Source organism: Propithecus coquereli, unplaced genomic scaffold (assembly GCF_000956105.1).
Source record: "Propithecus coquereli isolate 6110/MARCELLA unplaced genomic scaffold, Pcoq_1.0 Scaffold409, whole genome shotgun sequence".
Lineage (NCBI taxonomy): Eukaryota > Metazoa > Chordata > Mammalia > Primates > Indriidae > Propithecus > Propithecus coquereli.
Window position 1 is genome coordinate 238,194 of NW_012149830.1, and position 18,180 is coordinate 256,373.

At 60.5% G+C, this 18,180-nt stretch overlaps 1 protein-coding gene across 1 annotated transcript in view; it reads left to right on the forward strand.

The window, feature by feature from the left end:
• Nucleotides 1-142: 142 nt before the first annotated feature.
• The window catches only part of DOC2B (double C2-like domains, beta), a 26,104-nt gene continuing 8,066 nt past the window's right edge, over nt 143-18,180 (forward strand). Inside the window, exons 1-5 of the mRNA XM_012653014.1 lie at nt 143-515; nt 8,181-8,260; nt 12,553-12,627; nt 14,935-15,044; nt 15,191-15,317. Of these exons, the coding sequence (XP_012508468.1) occupies nt 143-515; nt 8,181-8,260; nt 12,553-12,627; nt 14,935-15,044; nt 15,191-15,317 (765 nt within the window). The remainder of the gene's footprint in view (nt 516-8,180; nt 8,261-12,552; nt 12,628-14,934; nt 15,045-15,190; nt 15,318-18,180) is intronic.

The following is an 18,180-nucleotide window of genomic DNA, read 5'->3' on the forward strand; positions in this document are numbered from 1 at the left end:
CGGCCGCCGCCGAGCAGGCAGCAGCCGCGTCAGGGCCGTCCGGGGGCGCGGCCGGCGATGCCCGCAGCCCCCGCCGCGCCCCGCCGGGCCTGCTGAGTCGCCCCCGGGCCGGGGTGCGCCCGAGCGGGGCGGCGCTGCCTGCATGACCCTCCGGCGGCGCGGGGAGAAGGCGACCATCAGCATCCAGGAGCATATGGCCATCGACGTGTGCCCCGGCCCCATCCGGCCCATCAAGCAGATCTCCGACTACTTTCCCCGCTTCCCGCGGGGCCTGCCCCCGGACGCCGGGCCCCGCGCCGCTGCTCCCCCGGACGCCTCCGCGCGCCCCGCCGCGGCTAGCGCGGGCCGCCGCAGCCCCTCCGACGGCGCCCGCGACGACGACGAGGACGTGGACCAGCTCTTCGGCGCCTATGGCACCAGCCCGGGCCCCAGCCCCGGCCCCAGCCCGTCGCGGCCGCCCGCCAAGCCGCCCGAGGACGAGCCGGACGCCGACGGCTACGAGTCGGACGACTGCAGTAAGTTTCCAAGTTGCCGACTTCTTGCCCCTTCCCCTCGCTCGGGCTCGCGCTCTCCCAGCCTCGCTGGTCCCCTCGGTCCCCCTCGCGTCGCTCTTGCTCTAGCTCGGCACACAGCCCCCGCCCGCCGGGTCGCGGTCCCCTTGCACGCTCCGTGCGCTCTCCGTGCGCCCTGCAGACCAGCCCCAACACCTCCCCCGACCAGGACCGGAGAGGTGGGAAGTTTGGGGGCGCCCCCTGGGGGTGCCCTATTTCCCAGGCCCGGCTCCCTCGAGCCAGCGCCGCGCCCCCTCTCGGCCCGCCCGCCGGGAGCTCCGGGCGCGGGCGGCGGCTTTTGTTCTCGGGAAGGGTGGAGCTGTGCCCCGGGGAGACACCAGTTGCTACGGGCCGCGCGGCCGCTCCCCGCCCGGCAGCCGCTCCGGGCGGGCCCCGGGCCGAGGGTCGGGGCTGGGCCAGGATGGGGAGGTGGCCCGGGGCTGGGGCCGGCCCGGCCTTCCAGGTGGGCCCGGCGGCCCGCAGAGCGCAGCGGCTTTGCTGGCGCGCGGGCCGAGGACCAGGAGGACGGCGGGGCCGCTTGTCCTTTGGAAAAACCTTGGCGGTTTCTCCTCCCGCTTCCGTGGACCCCGCCGGGGCGCTCGCCAGGGCCGCGGGCCTTCGCCCACCTGTTACGCCCGCTTCCCCGGGGCAGGAAGGGCCCCCAGCCCGCGCCCCTCCTCCCGGGACTGAGCCCGGGGCCCCAGAGAGCAGGCAAGCGCCTGAGTCTCCGAGGCCGAGGCCCGGCCGGCGGGCGCTCCGGGCGCTCCGGGCGCCTTTTCCAGTCCCTGAGGGTGTCTGCCCGTCTCGACCCGGGACTGGCTGGGAAACTGAGGCGGGAAGAGGTCTCGGTCCAGTGAGGAATCCCTTTGCGCCGGGAGGCGGTGGGGGTGGGGCTGCTGCGTGGAAGGCCCCCCAGCCCAGCTGTGGCCCCAGCCGTGTCACTCAGACTTGGGAAACCAGTGTCAATCCCCCCAGCGCCACCTGGGATGGGACCTTGCAGGGCCGGGGCCGGTCCGCTCGGGCTTCTCCAGGGCCCACTCGGCCCCCTCCCCCGCTCAGCAAGGGTGTCTGCGCCTGGCGTGGGAACTCACCAGGGCCTCCGAGCTCGGGGCCTGGAGTTTCCCCCAACATAATGTGCCTCTGGAAGCTGAAGGTGGGGAATTCCGGTGCCCCCCCGCCCCGAGTGCGGACCCCTCATAGCCCTGCCTAGGGAGGCCCGTCAGCAGTGGGGGGTCAGAGCCGGGCCTCTGTGGGGAAACTGCCTGCTGTGCACTTTCTGGAGGCCTGAACCACAGCCCTCTGGCCAGCGCCTGGCACAGGGAGGGCCTGCCCTGGGGCATGGGGGTGGAGAGCAGTCCTCTGCCTCCACTTTCCTGCCAGCTTGGGGAAATTGGGTCGGGAGAGTTTATCGTCCGCAGAGCTGTGCCCTGGATCCGCCCCCTCCCCCAGCGCCTGGCACCCTGTGCAAAGCTCACCCCTCATTTGCTGTGCTTCTGGGCAGGCCCTAACTGGGACCCAAGTCACCCCTTTGGCTGCCCTGAATCCCAGGCCTCCCCCAGAGGAAGGGGGTGGGGAAGTTGGTTCCATTTCCAGCATCCTGGCTGCTGCCCAGAGGGAGTGAGCAGGCAGGCCAGGGCAGTGCTTCAGGCCACCTTCCCGGTGCCACAGAGAGCCCTCTGGATGGCATATGGCCGAGAGGTGAAATATCTGGTCATTTCTTTTGGCGGTCTCTGAACCCACAGGCAAGGAGGGGACTAGCAAAGCTTCCGACTCAGGCCAGCAGCCCCAACTCCAGTCCATCAGCTCAGCAGTCCCTCACGGGGCACCGTCCTGGCAGCAGGGAGTGGGGCAAAGGAGAACAGGGCTGTGTCCCTGGACTCGGCACACACATGTCCTAGCAGGGGACGGACTCACGTGGGGTTGGCAGTACAAGGCAGTGCGGGACGCAGCTGTGCCAGCTTGTACTGCAGGCTAGCCACACCCGTGTCACCAGGGCACACCAACAAAATGCTGAAGGTGTGGCTGAGCCCAGGCCGGCTTGGGCAACCCACGGCCCTTTCAAGGGACGGCCCACCCTGGGCCTGGATCCCATCAGAGGTTGAGCAGACATCCAGGCGTGGGAGCTTGGGAATCTTGGCTCCTGTCTGTGCGGGGAGCAGGTTCTGGGGCGGGACTGCCTTCCACCCTGCATCCCAGGCTGTGCCCCCCTCTGGGCTGTGACAACCAGATCCCTGGAATAAGCGTAAATGATTCAAGCCAGATGGTTCATTACGGCTTTAGCCAGGGTTATGCTATTTGCTGCCCTAATTATTGGATTATCTCTGTTCTGAAGGAAAGAAATGAGGGCGGTTGCTCTGTTGTCCGAGGCGGAGAGTGAAGTGCTGTTTATTTACTCCACCTCCGCCCCCCCTTCTAAGCCCCTCCTTTATTAAGTCATGTCGGAGCACAAGCACACACGCACGTGTTGCCAGCAGATCTCGTGGAGGGCGCTGGTGGGGAGGGGAAGCAGAGAGCATCGGGTGAGGAGTACCACCCGCTGCCTGCCCCTGGTCGGCCTGGGCTGGCCTGTGCCACCCGCTGCCCTGCAGAGTGGCCCAGTGCCCCTCACCCCGCACACACTCCTCCTGCCTGAGCGGCCCTCCCGCCCGATCCCCGCCTGTGGAAACCCAGTCCCTCCTTCAAAGCTGTAATGACCAGGATGCTTGGGTTGCAAGTAACAGAAAACCAACGCAAAGTGGCTTAAACAATGAGGACAGCAGAGGTCGTGCGGCACCAGGCACGTTGATCCAGCGGCACCTCAGCACCATCGGTGGTGATGGTTCTATCTTTCTACTCAGCTGTGCTCTTTTCCTCACAGGCTGAAAATCAAGGCCGATTTCCTATCCTCAGGGATGCACGGGTGAGGAGAGTCCAGGGACACGATGCTGTCATTCTCCATCAGCCGCACAGCACCCTTACGGTCCAGGGTGGCTGCTGCGGGTCCAGGCATCACACAACAGTAGGGTCCTAGGTGTGATAAGGACCAGTTTTCTCCCCCATATGTCAGTTTAAAAGTGAGGAAGCCTCTCCCAGAAGTCCCCAGGAGACCTGTCCTTTTGTCCCATTGGCCAGCATTGCATCACGTGCCCGCGCGTAAGCCTGCCTCTGCACGGCTCTCCCTGGGGCTGGCTCAGGCCTGTCGCATGGAGATCTGGGATGAGGACAGAGTGGAGGGACGGCTGTTGGGTCTGCCACCGAGGCTCTCCTCGGCAGTAGGTCTCGTGCCAGTCCCCATGGGCCATGGTTCTTCCTTTGAGCCCAGAACCTCTTTAGGCCTCGGTCATATTCTGCCCAGAACTGCATATTCTGCCCAGAACTGCCCAGAAGTGCATATTTTTATGCACTCAACATTACAACACCAACTATGTGTCAGGCACTGTGCTGGGAACAGAGATACGGGAATGCCTGACCTCGGGGTATTCAGGAAAACCTAGGATGTGGCCCAGCAGTGAGGGACAGGGAGGTGGAAATACAAACAGGAAGTTCTGGCTTGCACAGAGGGCACCCACAGAGAGGGTGGGAGGAGAGAGGAAGCAAGCTGGCAGAGTGGAAGGAGGAAGGGAAGGTGCCCCTGGCAGAGGGACATCTGTGTGCACAGGTCCTGAACGCAAAACAATAGAGCCAAGTGGCTGAAACAAGGGAAAAGACTGATGATGAGGCCAAAGTGGTCATATCCCAAAAGGTCTTGAATGCTACACCAAGGAGGTTGAACTGAGTCCAGGAGGTTGTGGAGCACCTTTGAACCATTTAAAGCAGAAGAATGAAAAGATTTATAAAAGCTGTGACCTTCTGCCTCTGAGCTCCTGGGAAGCAGGGATGTACGGCTCATTCCTCTTTGTCCCCCCTGCAGTGCCTGCCTGGCTCAATGCCTCAGTTTCCCCAACTGCAAAATGCTTACAGCACAGTCTTGATAATTTTCTGTGGTTCTTGCTACAGTTTTTTTTTTAAAACCGTTTGAGAGGCTGACATTTTTCTTCAAAAAAAAAAATCACCGGAGGGCGTGTGGGTCAGGAGCATCCAGGTGCAGACCAAGGTCGTTACTGTGCTGTCAGTCTCCACCAGCCAAGCCAAGGGAGGTTCAGCCTTGGAGGAACCGACAGGGGCTTGAGCTCGATTTTCTCTGAATTAGCCCCATTAAAGCTCCATAATTATCAACAAGCGGGTGACAAGTCTCAAAGGCCCATTAGTGACCAATCCTCATTATTTTTCCAAAGATGTAAACTGCAGTGGGGCATGTGATCCGAACGCGCCAAGGGCAGGGCAGGGCAGGATGCTGTGGCTCACGCGGAGATACACCTTCCCCTGCCCTTGGAACCCCCTCGGCCCCTCCACAAGCCCTGGCTGCTTCTCCAACTCAGAGGTCCCTCCGGGGCGCGCCAAGCCCCACTCTCCTTCCCCAAGAGCAACTCCGCTTTTCTCTCTTTTGTCTCTTAGTTGGATCCTCCTAAGATTTCAGCTGAACAAAGTGGCAAACAGAAAGTTTTTGGAGGCCACTAGGCTTTAAGGTGGAAACTATCAGGATGGAAGTGAAGAGACCCGGCCTCTGTGTCCCACTCTGCCGGGCCACCCTGACCATCTCATCTCACCTCCTCTCTCTGAGCCTCATTTCTCTGAAAGGGAAATGAAGACTTCGGGCTGCGAGCTCCCTAAGAGAGATTTCACACTGGCAAGTCTCTCCACATTGTGGCCAAGCTTCTATTTATGAACTGTCATTTCGTACAGAGCTTCCACTGGAATTCAAAGAAATCCATCAGTCCCTTCCTGGTGACACACTGGGCTTGCTGTTCCTTCCCAGGAAGTGGCAACAGGTGCTGGCTTTCCGCTGATCAGCACCCGAGCCCTCCTTAAACGGGGGTGTCTGCAGAACCCGTGGCAGGGGCTCCTCTGCCCTCCTGGAGCTGAGGTGCCCAGTGGGGAGCGGGCAGCCCCTCCGCCTTGCTGGCTTGTGCTTCTCGGGGAGTGGGAACCAGGCAGAGCCATAGAGTGACATTGGGGCATCACCCCAGTCCCCTCTCCTGAGCAACTGGAGAGCAAGTTGGCTTGAAGGGAACAGCCACGTGCACCTGCTCTTTGCTGGCCTCACAGGCGTGACCAAGGCATGGTCCCTGCCTCCGAAGGCTAACATGTTGGGGGAACAAACCCCAGGTCGGCCTGAACAGCGGAGTGGTTTGCTATCATGTAAAGATACGAGCTTTGGAAAACATCACTACAAAAGCATGGACTTGATGAATCTTGGGCCTGTGGCTGCTGGTTGTTACAGGAGTGGTGAGATAGACTCCCCATACAGCATCCTCGCCCGCCTACTTGCACAGGTGCGAGCTGGGATACAGGCGGCAAAAGGCTGGATGCACTTATCACTAAAGCACGTGCGCTCTAGTCGGGAAACAGTACTTTAGGCGTCACTCAAGACCTATTGACTCTTAGTTTTGGCAGACTTCTAACAAGTATTATCACCTGGTTTCATGAAAGAAACTATTAAAATGGAAAGAGCTGTTTGTGCTACCAGAGGCAAGTGCTCTAATAGGAGTCTCAAAGGAGGAGGCAGAAAAAGGAAGCAAACTGAAAAGAGAGACCACCTGGTGGAGGGACCGCCTCGCACCCCCTTCTGTATCTGGGCTACGGCTGTGACAGACGAAAGAGTAATCGTAGCCATAGCAACAACGCAGGTTGTCGAGAAAAGCTTAAGTGACCATTTGTATATTCTGTTCCCAAAGGCAGGGAGGGGAGTGATCCAGTTTTGAACGGTTTTATTCCAGAATGGGTCTCAGAGGGGCAAGTACAGTTCTCTAGAAAACTCTCCTAAATGGACCTGCGCCTTCTATAATTATCTCCCGAGCACTTTCTATAGCCCGGGCGCTGTGTGCTGGGAGGTGGGTGCCATTGTGGGCTCGATTTTGCAGATGAGGAAACTGAGGCATGATGAGGTTAGATAAGCTGTCTAAGGTCACACAGCAGGGAAGTGCCACGCTGGGATTTGAACCCAGGAGACGATGTCAGAGGGCAGGTCTCGCACCCCACACCACGCTGCAGGCAGGGACGGGGACGCGAGACACGCGCCTCACCCCGTGCGGGGACGCGGGAAGGAAGTCCAAGGTGGCACGTCATCACCTCAGAGTGAAGGGCAGCTGCAGACACAAGGAGCTCAATTTGCCCACGTCCCTGCAGACCCAGGGAACTTCGCTGTGCCTGGCCCCAGGGCCAGCCCAGGGTGTGCAAACCTTTTCTGTAAGGGCCAGATTCTGAATATTCTCAGCTACGCAGGCCACGTGGTCTGGGCTGTGTGTCCCCAGCTCTGCCTCGGCAGTGGCACCGCAGGATATAAACAAATAGGCACGGTCAGATTTGGCCAACGGGCCATAATTTGATCTAGATCCATGTTGGGAGTGTCGCTCAAACCCCTGGCCTGACGAACAGAGTTGTGTGTGGCCCCTCCCTCACCCCTGCATCACTCCAGTCACTAAGCCCTCACTTACCAGTTGGCCAGTGGTTGGAATGTCCCCAGCCCCAGCCCCACTGTGCCATTGGCCAAGTCCTACTCATCCCTCGTGGCTCAGGTGAAACATCCCCTCCTCCAGGAAGCCTTCCCTGATAGTCCCAGTTCACGGGGGACCAGGCATCCCTCCTTGGGCTCCCCACAGGTCCTAGCTCACCAGACTCTATTATCGACAGTTCTTTCCACATGTTCCTCACAGTAAGCTATGTAGGGGACCCTACCGTCTGGGTATCTTCAACCCTAGACTTGGCATATTATAAACACTTGGTAAATAATGAATGAAGGAGACACTAGTTGACCAGCCCAGCAGCCCAGGAGCAGGCACTGGGCTTCTGAAGACATCTGGGATTGTGCATCTTGCTGTGTGGGGCCTGCCCCCAAGGACTGTCCCTCCCCATCACCTCAGCCTTTGTGCTGGGAGCCACGTCTGCATGGAAGGCCACAGCTGCTGAGTGTGATTGTCCCTGGGGGGCAGCTGCGCTGGCTATTGCTGCACCCTTTGCCTGGCCCTTGGGAATCGCGGCTGCCTTTGCGAGACATGGGAGCAGCCACGTGAGGACCCAGCTGGCTCCTTGCAGCCAGCCCAGGGTCCCCAAAGGACCAGAGAGATTGAGGAGCTGGCGTCCCATGTGCTGCCTTGGGGGCAGGAGAGTGGATCAGCTGGTCTGCATGGCGGGGCCTGCACCTCTCAAAGCCCTGTCTCCTCTGCCTTCTCATGCGATCCTCGAGACATTTCCCAGGCGAGGGAAACCGAGGCACGGAGCCCCGACTGGCAGTTGCACAAGGAGGCCAGGAACTCCTTTAGCCGGTGCCTGGGTCACGTGGGCAGCACACTGGGGCAGCCGCAGGTGACTGGGGAGACCCACCCAGCCTTGCTGAGCCTCAGCTCCTCATGGGAAGAATATTGTCACTCTCCAGCGTTGGGTGGGGCTGGGATGATGGACAGAGGGATTGGCATACGGTAGGTGCTTCGTTGGTGGCAGTCACCATGGGGACTGTGGCACCTACCCAGGGCAGGCTCATCTGGCCACACAAGGGTAGGTGACGTTTCTCCACGCTGCGGCTGACGCATGACCTGTGCCCTTCTCTGTCTGCAGCCGCCCTGGGCACGCTGGACTTCAGCCTGCTCTACGACCAGGAGAGCAACGCCCTCCACTGCACCATCAGCAAGGCCAAGGTAGGCCCCACCCGCCCCCGCACCTGCTGCAGGGTCCCCAAGGAAGGGCCGGGTCGAGGAGGCCAGCCCTTCCCCCGTTTCCCGACCGGGCCTCGTGGTGTCTGTGCCGTGTGGGGTATAGGAGGGAGTTCTTGCCTAACCCTTCTCGGCTGCCCACGCCCCAAAAAAGCCCCTTGTGCAGTCAGGCCTTGGGGGGAAGGAGTAGAACAAGGCTAAGTAACGGAAGCCGGTGGGAGGACGAAGGCCGGGACCGAGGCCCCCCAAGCCTGGGCAGGGGCGGTTGATAGAGGGAAGAGGCAGGGCGGGGGCAACGTGTCTGTCCTGCAGGCCAAGGGAGAGAGGGTGGGGCGCCGATGGCCTGAGGCGTGCAGTTCTCCGTGGCATCCAAGGGATCGCTCTTCCAGCGTGTCAGGGCCTGAGCCCAAAAGGCCCCCTGAGCCTTACTGTCTGGGCTGGGGTCGTGGGTATCTGCGGACCCCACTGTGGCCCGGCCGGGCCCCCGGTGCTCCCCTGTGGCTCTGCCCCTGGAGCCAGCATGTGTCAGCTCTGCGTTCTCAACTGTCCTGTTCCCTTGTCGCCCCACCACATGGCTCCCTCTGGGAGGAAGGTGCCAAAGCTGATGTTCTCTCGCAAGGTAAGGGCCTGCGTGGCCGGTAGAGCCCATAGTAGGGTGGGGGAAAGGCCTGAGCCAGCCCAGCTCCAACCAAGGGGCTTTGCACAGAGCTGCCTGGGCCCAGGCCCACCCCCAGCCTCTCCTCTGCCCCTCCCTCCCACCCTGCCAGCTGAGGGGCTACCCTTGGCTCTGGGACCACCCAGGGGAACAGGCTTCCTGGTGCCACCCCAGGCTGTATCCCAGCCCAGCCTAGGCTACCACGCTGCCACGGCAGGTGCGAGTACCCTCTGTGTTGGGCCCAGGGCCTTGGTTGGGCACCTAGAGGCCTGCACACCCCATCCCCACACCTCCCCTCCCTCCGGGAACTACCCAGGCTGTGACTCAGGGCATGCCCAGCCTCGCCTCGCAGGGGCTCCAGACCACCCCCTCGGAACAGAGCTGAGCATCTGACGACCCCCCAGCTGTGCCAAGGCCAGGCTGCATGGCCTGGGTAGACCCCTCCTGTCCCTCAGTCGGGCTTCGTAGAGGTTGTGCAGGCTTGGACACTGGGAATGGCACCGGCTGCCGGGCCACTCTAGCTACAGCCCATCCCTCCTCCCGCTCCCAGACACCAGGGCCCCTCCCTGTGATGTGTGTCCCCCTCCCTACCCGGCTGCAGGGGTGTGTGCACCTGTGTGTGCACACATGTAAATGTGCGTCCGCTTAGGGGTGTATCCCTCAGGCATCGGGAGGGGTGAGAGGCTGGGGGGTGGCACCCCCACCTCTCGTTCCTTCTCTGTGTGAATCCAGTTCTGCAGGGAAGAGGGGTGGCACAGGCCTGGGCAGAGGTGGGGCTCTGGGCTGGGGTGCAGGGAGGAGGCAAGGGGAGCTGAATCAGGTCTGATACGGGCCTCTTGGGGGTTCGGGGGACGCCCTGGGGCTGCACCCTTGCTTGGCCACCCACCCTGTGGGCGAGGGTCAGTCTCAGTTTGCCCATCTGTAAACAGGGTCAATCACCCCACCCTCCGTGGGTGTTGTGAGCTTTAAATGAGTTAACACGTGGCACCTGGCACTCGTCAGTGCTCAGTACCTACTGCCGTCCTGGAGGACAGTGCCAGGTGGCACGCACCCGCCCGCGCACTCCCGGGCACACTCACCAAGGAGGAGCTGGGACAACCCCAGCAGAACCGCCAGTCCTGGGAGGCTCTGTTGTGGTTTTGTTGTTCTGGTAAAATACACGAACACAACGTTCGCTCTCTTAACCATTTGGGAGCGTCCGGTTCCGTGGGGTCCGGTACGTTCACTGTGTCGTGCGAGCTCCAGAACTCTCTTCACCTTGCGAAACTGAAAGTCTGTCCCCGCTAAACAGCGGCTCCCCAGCCCCTGGCAACCACCCTTCTCCTTCCTGTGGCTGCGAATTTGACTACTCTAGGTACTTGCTAGAAATGGAATCGCGCAGCGTTTGGCTTACTTCGCTGAGCGTAGTGTCTTCGAGGTTCATCGTGTTGCGGCAGGTGTAGGAATTTCCTTCCTCTCTAAGGCTGATAGAAAGTGCCTCTCCTCAACACGCCACCAGCAGCAGCCCCTGAGAGGCCCAGGGAGGGGCAAGGGCCAGGGTTTTGCAGGGAGGCTCCCCTCTCAACGCCAGAGCCCCCCATCTGCCCCCTCAGTGCCAACAGCAGCCAGGACCCCTCAGGGCTTCCCCTGCCGTCTGTCCCGTGAGCCCGCCCCTACCATGGGGTCCACGTTTATCTCTCGCAGACTCAATCCCCTGGGGAAGGTCTGCCCAGGGGGCCCCCTGTAACAGCTCCCAGCCTCCCCCTCCCGTGGACAGAGGTCAGGACAGGCTCCGTGGGAGGACGGCCCTGCACAGGGCAGGGTGGAGGCCCTGCCTCACGCCCCAAGGGGGCTGCGGGTGGAAAGCCTGGGCCAGGGCTGGGGAAGACACCTGTCTGGGCACAGAAGTCGGTGGCAGATCAGTTTTATGACCTTCCGGCAGTGCCCACTGGCCCATTCTGCTTCTGGCCAAGTGTGTGGCCACGCAGGGCACCCAGGGACCTGCTGGCGGGGTGGAGAGGGGACAGCAGGGGCCCCATCACAGACCCGGGAACAGCCATTGTCAGTCCCCTCCCAGCCTGGCAGTGCCCCTCTGCCCCTGCCCAGGCCCCTGGGCATCCGGGTCACAGAGGTGGGACCACCAGAGCCACTGTGTTCTGGATAAACATGCCAGAACCTCTGGTGGCCCAAAGATTTGCAAGTGAAATGTGTCAACAAATGTGACCCAATGAACATTTTCAGCTACGACAAACGAATGTACAAGAATTGTAAAAATAAAACACAAGCGTTGAGACACCCCCTGCTCAGCTGGGCCGCCAGGTTCTGCAGGATAACTCTGCCCTCCAGGCACTTGGCAGGAGATGGCGAGAGGCCGGGATGAAGGAGCTGGGCTTGGAAAGGCAGCCTCATGGTGCACACAGGGCTGCTGAGACGAGAGCCCCATCCTAGAGCCGGCCCCACAGTGCAGGGCACAGCTCAGGTACCCCTGTCTGCCCTCAGAGACTTCTCTGGCGTCTGCCCAGGGCCTGGCGTGTGGAGGGAGGGAGCAGGCGCCCTGCCAGGCCCACATCTGAGTTACCTCCATCACTCCACCCCAACCCAGCGAGTTGGAACTATTAACCCCTTTCACAGATGATAAAGCTGAGGCTTAGGGCACACAGTGACTAATCCACGTCCCCAGCTAGTAAGTGCAGGCGCTGGGGCCCGAACCCCAGCCAGCCTGGCCCCCAAACCCAGGGTAGGGGGCCTGGGAGAGGACCCTGAGGCTCCCTCGGAGGTGGGCCTGGTCTGGGCCGAGCTGCCTCCCTGCCCGCCCAGTTGGGTAGAGAACTTCCAGTTCATCTTTGAATCATGCCCTGGGGCCGCCGTTTCCACCCTACAGATGCCACCACTGCCTCCCTACATCCCTAGGTGCCCTCTCAGAAGGAAAATGCAATTTTCAGAAACAAGAGCCTGCAGAGGTCAGCTAAGCCCCTACCTGTTTATGGTCCCATTTGGTCCCTGGCTTGCACACGTGGCTGAGCTTTCGGAAGGGACTGGAAGCAGAGTGGGCAAGGGCTGCCATCTTGTGGAGGCCCCTGCTCGGCCGTCGGCTTGTGTGGCTCTGTGGACTGGCTGGAGCCGTGGCAAATCCAGAGATGGGGCCTGGTCTCACACAGTCTCCTGGGGCCCTGGCCACGTTCCCCGGGCCACACAGGGAAGCGAGTGGATGCACGGACAGAGGGATTCGTGGATTTAGGGTCTGTGGGGGAGGTCACAGTGCAGAAGGCCATGTTTGGAAAGCCAGGGAGGGGAGTCGGGCAGGGGGAAGCGCCAGAGCACAGCAGGGTGTCGAGGGCTTTTCCAGAGGAAGGTGAGTCACCTGGCCTCAATGATAAGAAGAAATGAAAGAAAAGACTGTCCCGATAAAGACACCCATGACAGCTGCCCTGACAGCTGCCCTGGGCCAGGAGGTTTGGGCGGGGAGATGGCACCCGCACTGAGCCAGCCCCACTCCTCCCGTCTGGGGGTGGGGCCAGGGGCTTCTGTGAAGAGGGCCATGAATGGACCCAGCCAGGAGACCCAGGGGACAGGGACGTCTGCTGACCCAAGGCACTGTTCAGAGATTTCCAATTCACACCCTTTGCTGTGCTTCCCTGCGCAGGGCCTGAAGCCGATGGACCACAACGGGCTGGCGGACCCCTACGTCAAGCTGCACCTGCTGCCAGGAGCCAGTAAGGTGAGGGCTCAGGCCTGCACCGGCTGTGCCCACCGGGGCTGGACTTGGGGTGCCCAGGGAGGCCCACCGCTCGCACACGGACCCTCAGAGCCCAGGCAACCGATGGGACCTCAGCCACTCACCTCCACACAGAGCACCCAGGCAGCCCTGCCCCGCCGCCCCGGGCCTCCCAGGGGCCTCAGGAATCAGCATTACCACCTGCTGTGCTGCAGAAACCCCCACCTCCCCCCAGAGAATATCCAGGCCAGCAGTTTCTAAGAAGCATTCTCAGCTGGAGGTTAAAATTAGGTGCAAAAAAGGGCTCTGTGGGCCAGGCGCCATGGCTCACGCCTGTAATCCTAGTACTCTGGGAGGCCGAGGCGGGCGGATCGTTTGAGCTCAGGAGTTCGAAACCAGACTGAGCAAGAGCGAGATCCCGTCTCTACTAAAAATAGAAAGAAATTAATCGGACAACTAAAAATACATAGAAAAAATTAGCCGGGCATGGTGGTCCATGCCTGTAGTCCCAGCTACTCGGGAGGCTGAGGCAGGAGGATCACTTGAGCCCAGGAGTTTGAGGTTGCTGTGAGCTGGGCTGACGCCACGGCACTCTAGCCCGAGCAACACAGTGAGACTCTGTCTCAAAAAAAAAAAAAAAAGGGCTCTGTGGTCAAATAACATTGGGAAAATTGTTAAACAGGTTCTTTTACTGCATGACTTGTCAGAGGCTTTGATGTGTTGCTGGAAATGGGCTGTTCTTCATAAGGGGGAGAGGGTGGACAGTGTCTGCCCAGTTTATTTGACCACAGAGCCCTCGTTCCCATGCCGGACGACCCAACAGGCAGCCCACACACATATTTAGGGCACCAGCAGGACAGGCGCATGTGGGAAAGGACAGGAAACACTGGCGTCAGACACAAGCACCGAGGCGACCTCCAGCCCTGGAGAATCAGAACTTGATTAGACGTCCTCGCGTGTTCTTACAGCTCGGTGTTGTTTTATTTTTAAGCTCCTGGGGCAGAGCCTGAGTTGACGTGGGGCCTACGTGTGTCGGGCCGGGCTCCCCAGAATGGGCCGTTCCTCCTCCTCGCAGGGAGGCGGGGCTGGGGAGGGATGGCAGTGCCCCACCACCGATGCCCGGAGAGGACACCGGCTCCCTACTCGGGCTTCAGTGTCCTCACGTTGCAGACGAGGCTCAGGGACGTGAGGGCCAAGGGTGAGCGTGACCAGGGCGCCTAGAGTGGGCAGCACCTGGCTGCTGGGATGCAGGGACCTGCCCACGGACTCGCTGACAGAGGGCAACGTTTTATAAAGAGCAGTCTCCTTGTAAACAAGCTTCCGACAACAGCGAGAGAGAGATGGAGGGAGGTGTTCCTCTGCCCTTCTGCAGTGGGGGCTGGCGCTCACAGCGGGTCAGTACCTGCTGGGCACACAAAGCTGGGACTGGAATCCCGGGCTGTCTGCCCAGGTGTGGCAGACGTCAGAGTGAATCAGACACAGAGCTCAGAGTCCAGTGGGGCCGGACAGGGCACTAGCATGAGGACCAAGAGCTGCGGAAGCACGGAGGAAGGTGTGCAGGCAATGTTCCGGAGCGGCCAGGCACCCCGCATGGCATTCCCAGGAGAGGGGGGGCTTCCGGGCAGGCGCAGCCTGTGCAAGGCAGGGCACGCCCTGGGAAGGGGAGGATCGAGTTCCACAGCCAGGCTCCCGACAGCCTGGCTCCCAGGGCCGCCTGCGGAACACCCCCCATCCCACCAGGGGCCTGGAGGCGGCCCCCCTCCAGTGTAGCTTCCCACGGCTGCTGCAGCAGATGACCACAAACTTAGTGGCCTAAAACAGCACACTGAGCACCTTACTGTGTGCGGGCTGGAAGTGCAACGCAGGTTTCACTGGGCTAAAACTCAAGGTGTCGGCACATTCCTTGTGGTGCCCCGAGGAACAATGTTTCCCAGCCCTCTCCAGCTCCCAGAGACCGCCCGCGTTCCTTGGCTCGTGGCCCCTTCCTCCGTCTTCAAAGCCAGCCACGTTGCATCTCTCTGGGTTCTTCCTTAGTCACATCTCACCCTAACTCTCTTCTCCTGCCCCCTCTTCCACGTGTAGGGACCCCTGTGACTGCATCGGGCCACCCAGATACTCTAGGACACTGTCGCTGTTTTAGAGTCAGCTGGCTGAGAACCTTCACTCCGTCTGCAACCTCGGCGCCCCTCTGCCACGTCAGATACACGTTCACTCACGGGTCCCAGGGATTGGGACGCGGCCGTCTCTGGGGACTGTGACTCCGTCTTCCACACGCTTCAATGCTAGTAAGGTCATTTTTTCTTTCCCCAGGCCAATAAGCTCAGAACAAAAACCCTCCGTAACACCCTGAACCCCACGTGGAACGAGACCCTCACTTACTACGGCATCACGGACGAAGACATGATCCGCAAGACCCTGCGGTGGGTGAGGCCTCGGCCACCCGCTCCCCACCCCACCCCGCCCCGCCCCTCCTGCCCATGAACACCCCCACCAGACTCGGACCGTGGAAGCAAATCGGGGGCGCCCGGGGCAGCATCTGAGGCGTGGCCATGCCTCTTGCCCGCAGGATCTCCGTGTGCGATGAGGACAAATTCCGCCACAACGAGTTCATCGGGGAGACGCGAGTGCCGCTGAAGAAGCTGAAGCCCAACCACACCAAGACGTTCAGCATCTGCCTGGAGAAGCAGCTGCCGGTGAGTGGCGGGGCCCCTCCAGCCACAGCCCTGCGGCCCCTGCGAGCTCGAGCTCAGGGCTGGGAGGACTCGTGAGGCCTACGGTGCCCCTGGCTTGGTGGCAGGTGCTTCCTGCCTGCTGGAGGCCAGGTGACCAGGCTCGATTCTCTACCTGATGTGTGGGCCGCAGGTCGGGCCTTGGGCAGAGGAGGGGGCAGTCCCCAGGTTTGGGGCCTGAGCTCCTGAAGGACAAGATGGCCGTCACTGCTCTGGGAGGACCTGGGCAGGGCAGCTGGGGGACGGGACACTCTGGAGCGCAATTGGAGCAGCTTAGACTCGAGGTTCCTGTGAGGCACCCAGAGGAGACAGAAGATAATTCTTTCCTGGAAATTGCAATTGTTCGAAAATTATGTCAGAACAGATTTTACCTCCTGGCCAGCTGCAACAGCTGCGCCCAGAGTCTTGCTCTGTTTGTCCCACTTGGCTCCCAGCCCTCCCTTCTGTCTACGGCCTTCGCCTGGCTCGGAAGGGCCAGGAGGGGCTGGCCAGGGGTCCCCAGGGCCCCGGGGCCCAGGGCAAGAGACACGCTGGGCCCTCAGCTGCCCTGTGCTCAGGACAGGCCCAGTCCCCTCCGCGGCATGTTATCCCCGGGAGGCCTGAGCAAGGGGGAGCCAGAGAGCAAGTTAGCCTGCGGCGATGCTTCCTGCTGGAATCTGTGTGAGCCCCACCCAACTCTGTCTTTTTGCATAACTTGATCAAATTTCAGTCCCTTGTCACATTCTCTCCCACTCATAGACGTTCCTGGGACAGATATAACCTTTTCTGTTTTATTATTAGTCACTAACCACAGGTAACCCAGTTTTTGCAAATGATCAATGTCACTTAGGAAAGGCGACATCGGCAGCCCCTTCTGTGGTTGTTCTGTGTTGCTGAGTTTTGATCACCAGCATAAACACACAACTGTGTGGGTGTGGGGGTGTGGGCGTGAGCCTGCCTGTGTATGTGTGTGTGTGTGCGTGTGTGTGAGGGCGTGTGTGTGTCTGCATGCATGAGTGTGTGTTTGGAAGAGTGTGTGCATGCCTGTGCATGGGCATGATCAGGGCATCTCTGAGCCTTCCCTGGATTTGCTACGAGCTCATTGGTGCTGTTCCGGGACACACAGCGACCACAGGAGTGCAGTTTAAGACAACCAGTCTGGCAGTAAAGACACAATTTGGTGGTACGTTTTAGATTTTACAGTCCGTAAACATGCATGGTTCTAAGTAAATGTTGAACAATGCCCAATGGTCTCCATGCAAAACAACCCAAAGTATGATATCCCACCCCTGAGCTGGGTGCGGTGGCTCACACCTATAGTCCCAGCTGCTTAGGAGGCTGAGGTGAGAGGATTGTTTGAGCCCAGGAGTTTGAGACCAATCGGGACAACATAGCAAGACCCCCAACTCTTAAAAAAACCCCATCCCTGAAACAAATGCTTAAAAAATCCCTGCTCATTTATATTATTTAATTTTCACATAACACACAAACTGGCACAAGGGCCACAGCTTAGTGACGCGCTCACCTACAGAGCCCTATGCCAGAGTGGCAGATAGTTAAATCTCACACGCCTAGCCTGACCCACTGGTAACAGCTGCTTGGGCACTGTGTTGAGAAGGATGCTGAGGCTGCATTTGAGCTCAAGGTGAATGCTGGGATCAATTAGCCGTGTCCCCTCTGGGTGTGGGAGTTGGGGAAAGGTGGCCCATGGGTCATGTGTGTGTCCTCCCTCCCTTCCTTCACCTCCCAGGAGTCTCATCTCCAGAGAGGTTTAGATGTGGCCACGTGGGGACTCAGTTTCGTGCCAGGCAGAGCAGCTGTGGGCAAAGGGGTGTGGCTGGGACTGCGTGGGAGAGGAGCCTGGCGGAGGGTCCTAAGTAGGGGCCCTTGGGGACATGGGGCTCAGGCTGGGTGTGTGAGTGGGCAGAGGTCATAGGAGAGGGGGTTCTGGGTGTGCGGCAGCCAGAAGGAAGAGACTGGTGGTCTCCAGAGAGCAAGGAATGGAGACGCTTCAGGCTAGTGTAGGGTGGGGAGGCCAGATTTAGAGGCCCGGAGTTGACGTCTGATCCTAGAGGCAGGCACCGGTGGCCACTGGAGGGGACTGGGCAGCTTCCCACCTGTTCCCAGCTTCCCCAGGGTTGGGAGTGTGTCCAAGTTCTGTCTTGGGGATTCTCCCGAAGGGGGTTACCTCTAGCTCCCTGAGAGGCTCCAGGAAGCACTTTTGGGGGCCTGGGGCCAGGGTGACCCCTTACCTCCCACCAGGCTCCAGTTGGCCAGGGCAGACCTTTTGGCCTTTCTCTGAATCCCCCCAGGCGGGAGTTGCTGGCATGAGGCAGAACCCAGAGGGACCATCTGTGAGTCTGTTCCCGCCATCATTAGGACAAGTGCCAGAGCCTGGCCCAGCCCTGGCGGCATAAAAACGACATAGACAGAGTCTTATCTTCAAGGAGCTTAGAGGCTAGGGGCAGACACATGGGCAGCAGGTGGCCACGCCATGCTGCGGACAGGAGAGCACATGGACAGCCGACCATGGAGGGCCAGGGAGGCCCCCAGGCTGGTGCCGCCTGAGCTGAGCCCAGTCCCAGAAGGACCAGGAATTGATCAAACAGAGGACGCAGAGGAGGGCACCCACCGCAGGTACAGCTCGGGCAAAGGCACAGAGGTGTGACACGGCCTCAGAGCCCAGCAACTGGGGAGGAGGTTGGGCCAGGCTGTGGGGGGGACAGAGCAGAACTCGGTCATCAGCGCGAGAGCCGCCGCAGACAGGACGTGACTGAGGTTTTATTAATGGACACTGAGGTTTGAATTTCGTACAGTTTTCATGTGTCATGAAACACTGCTTTTCATT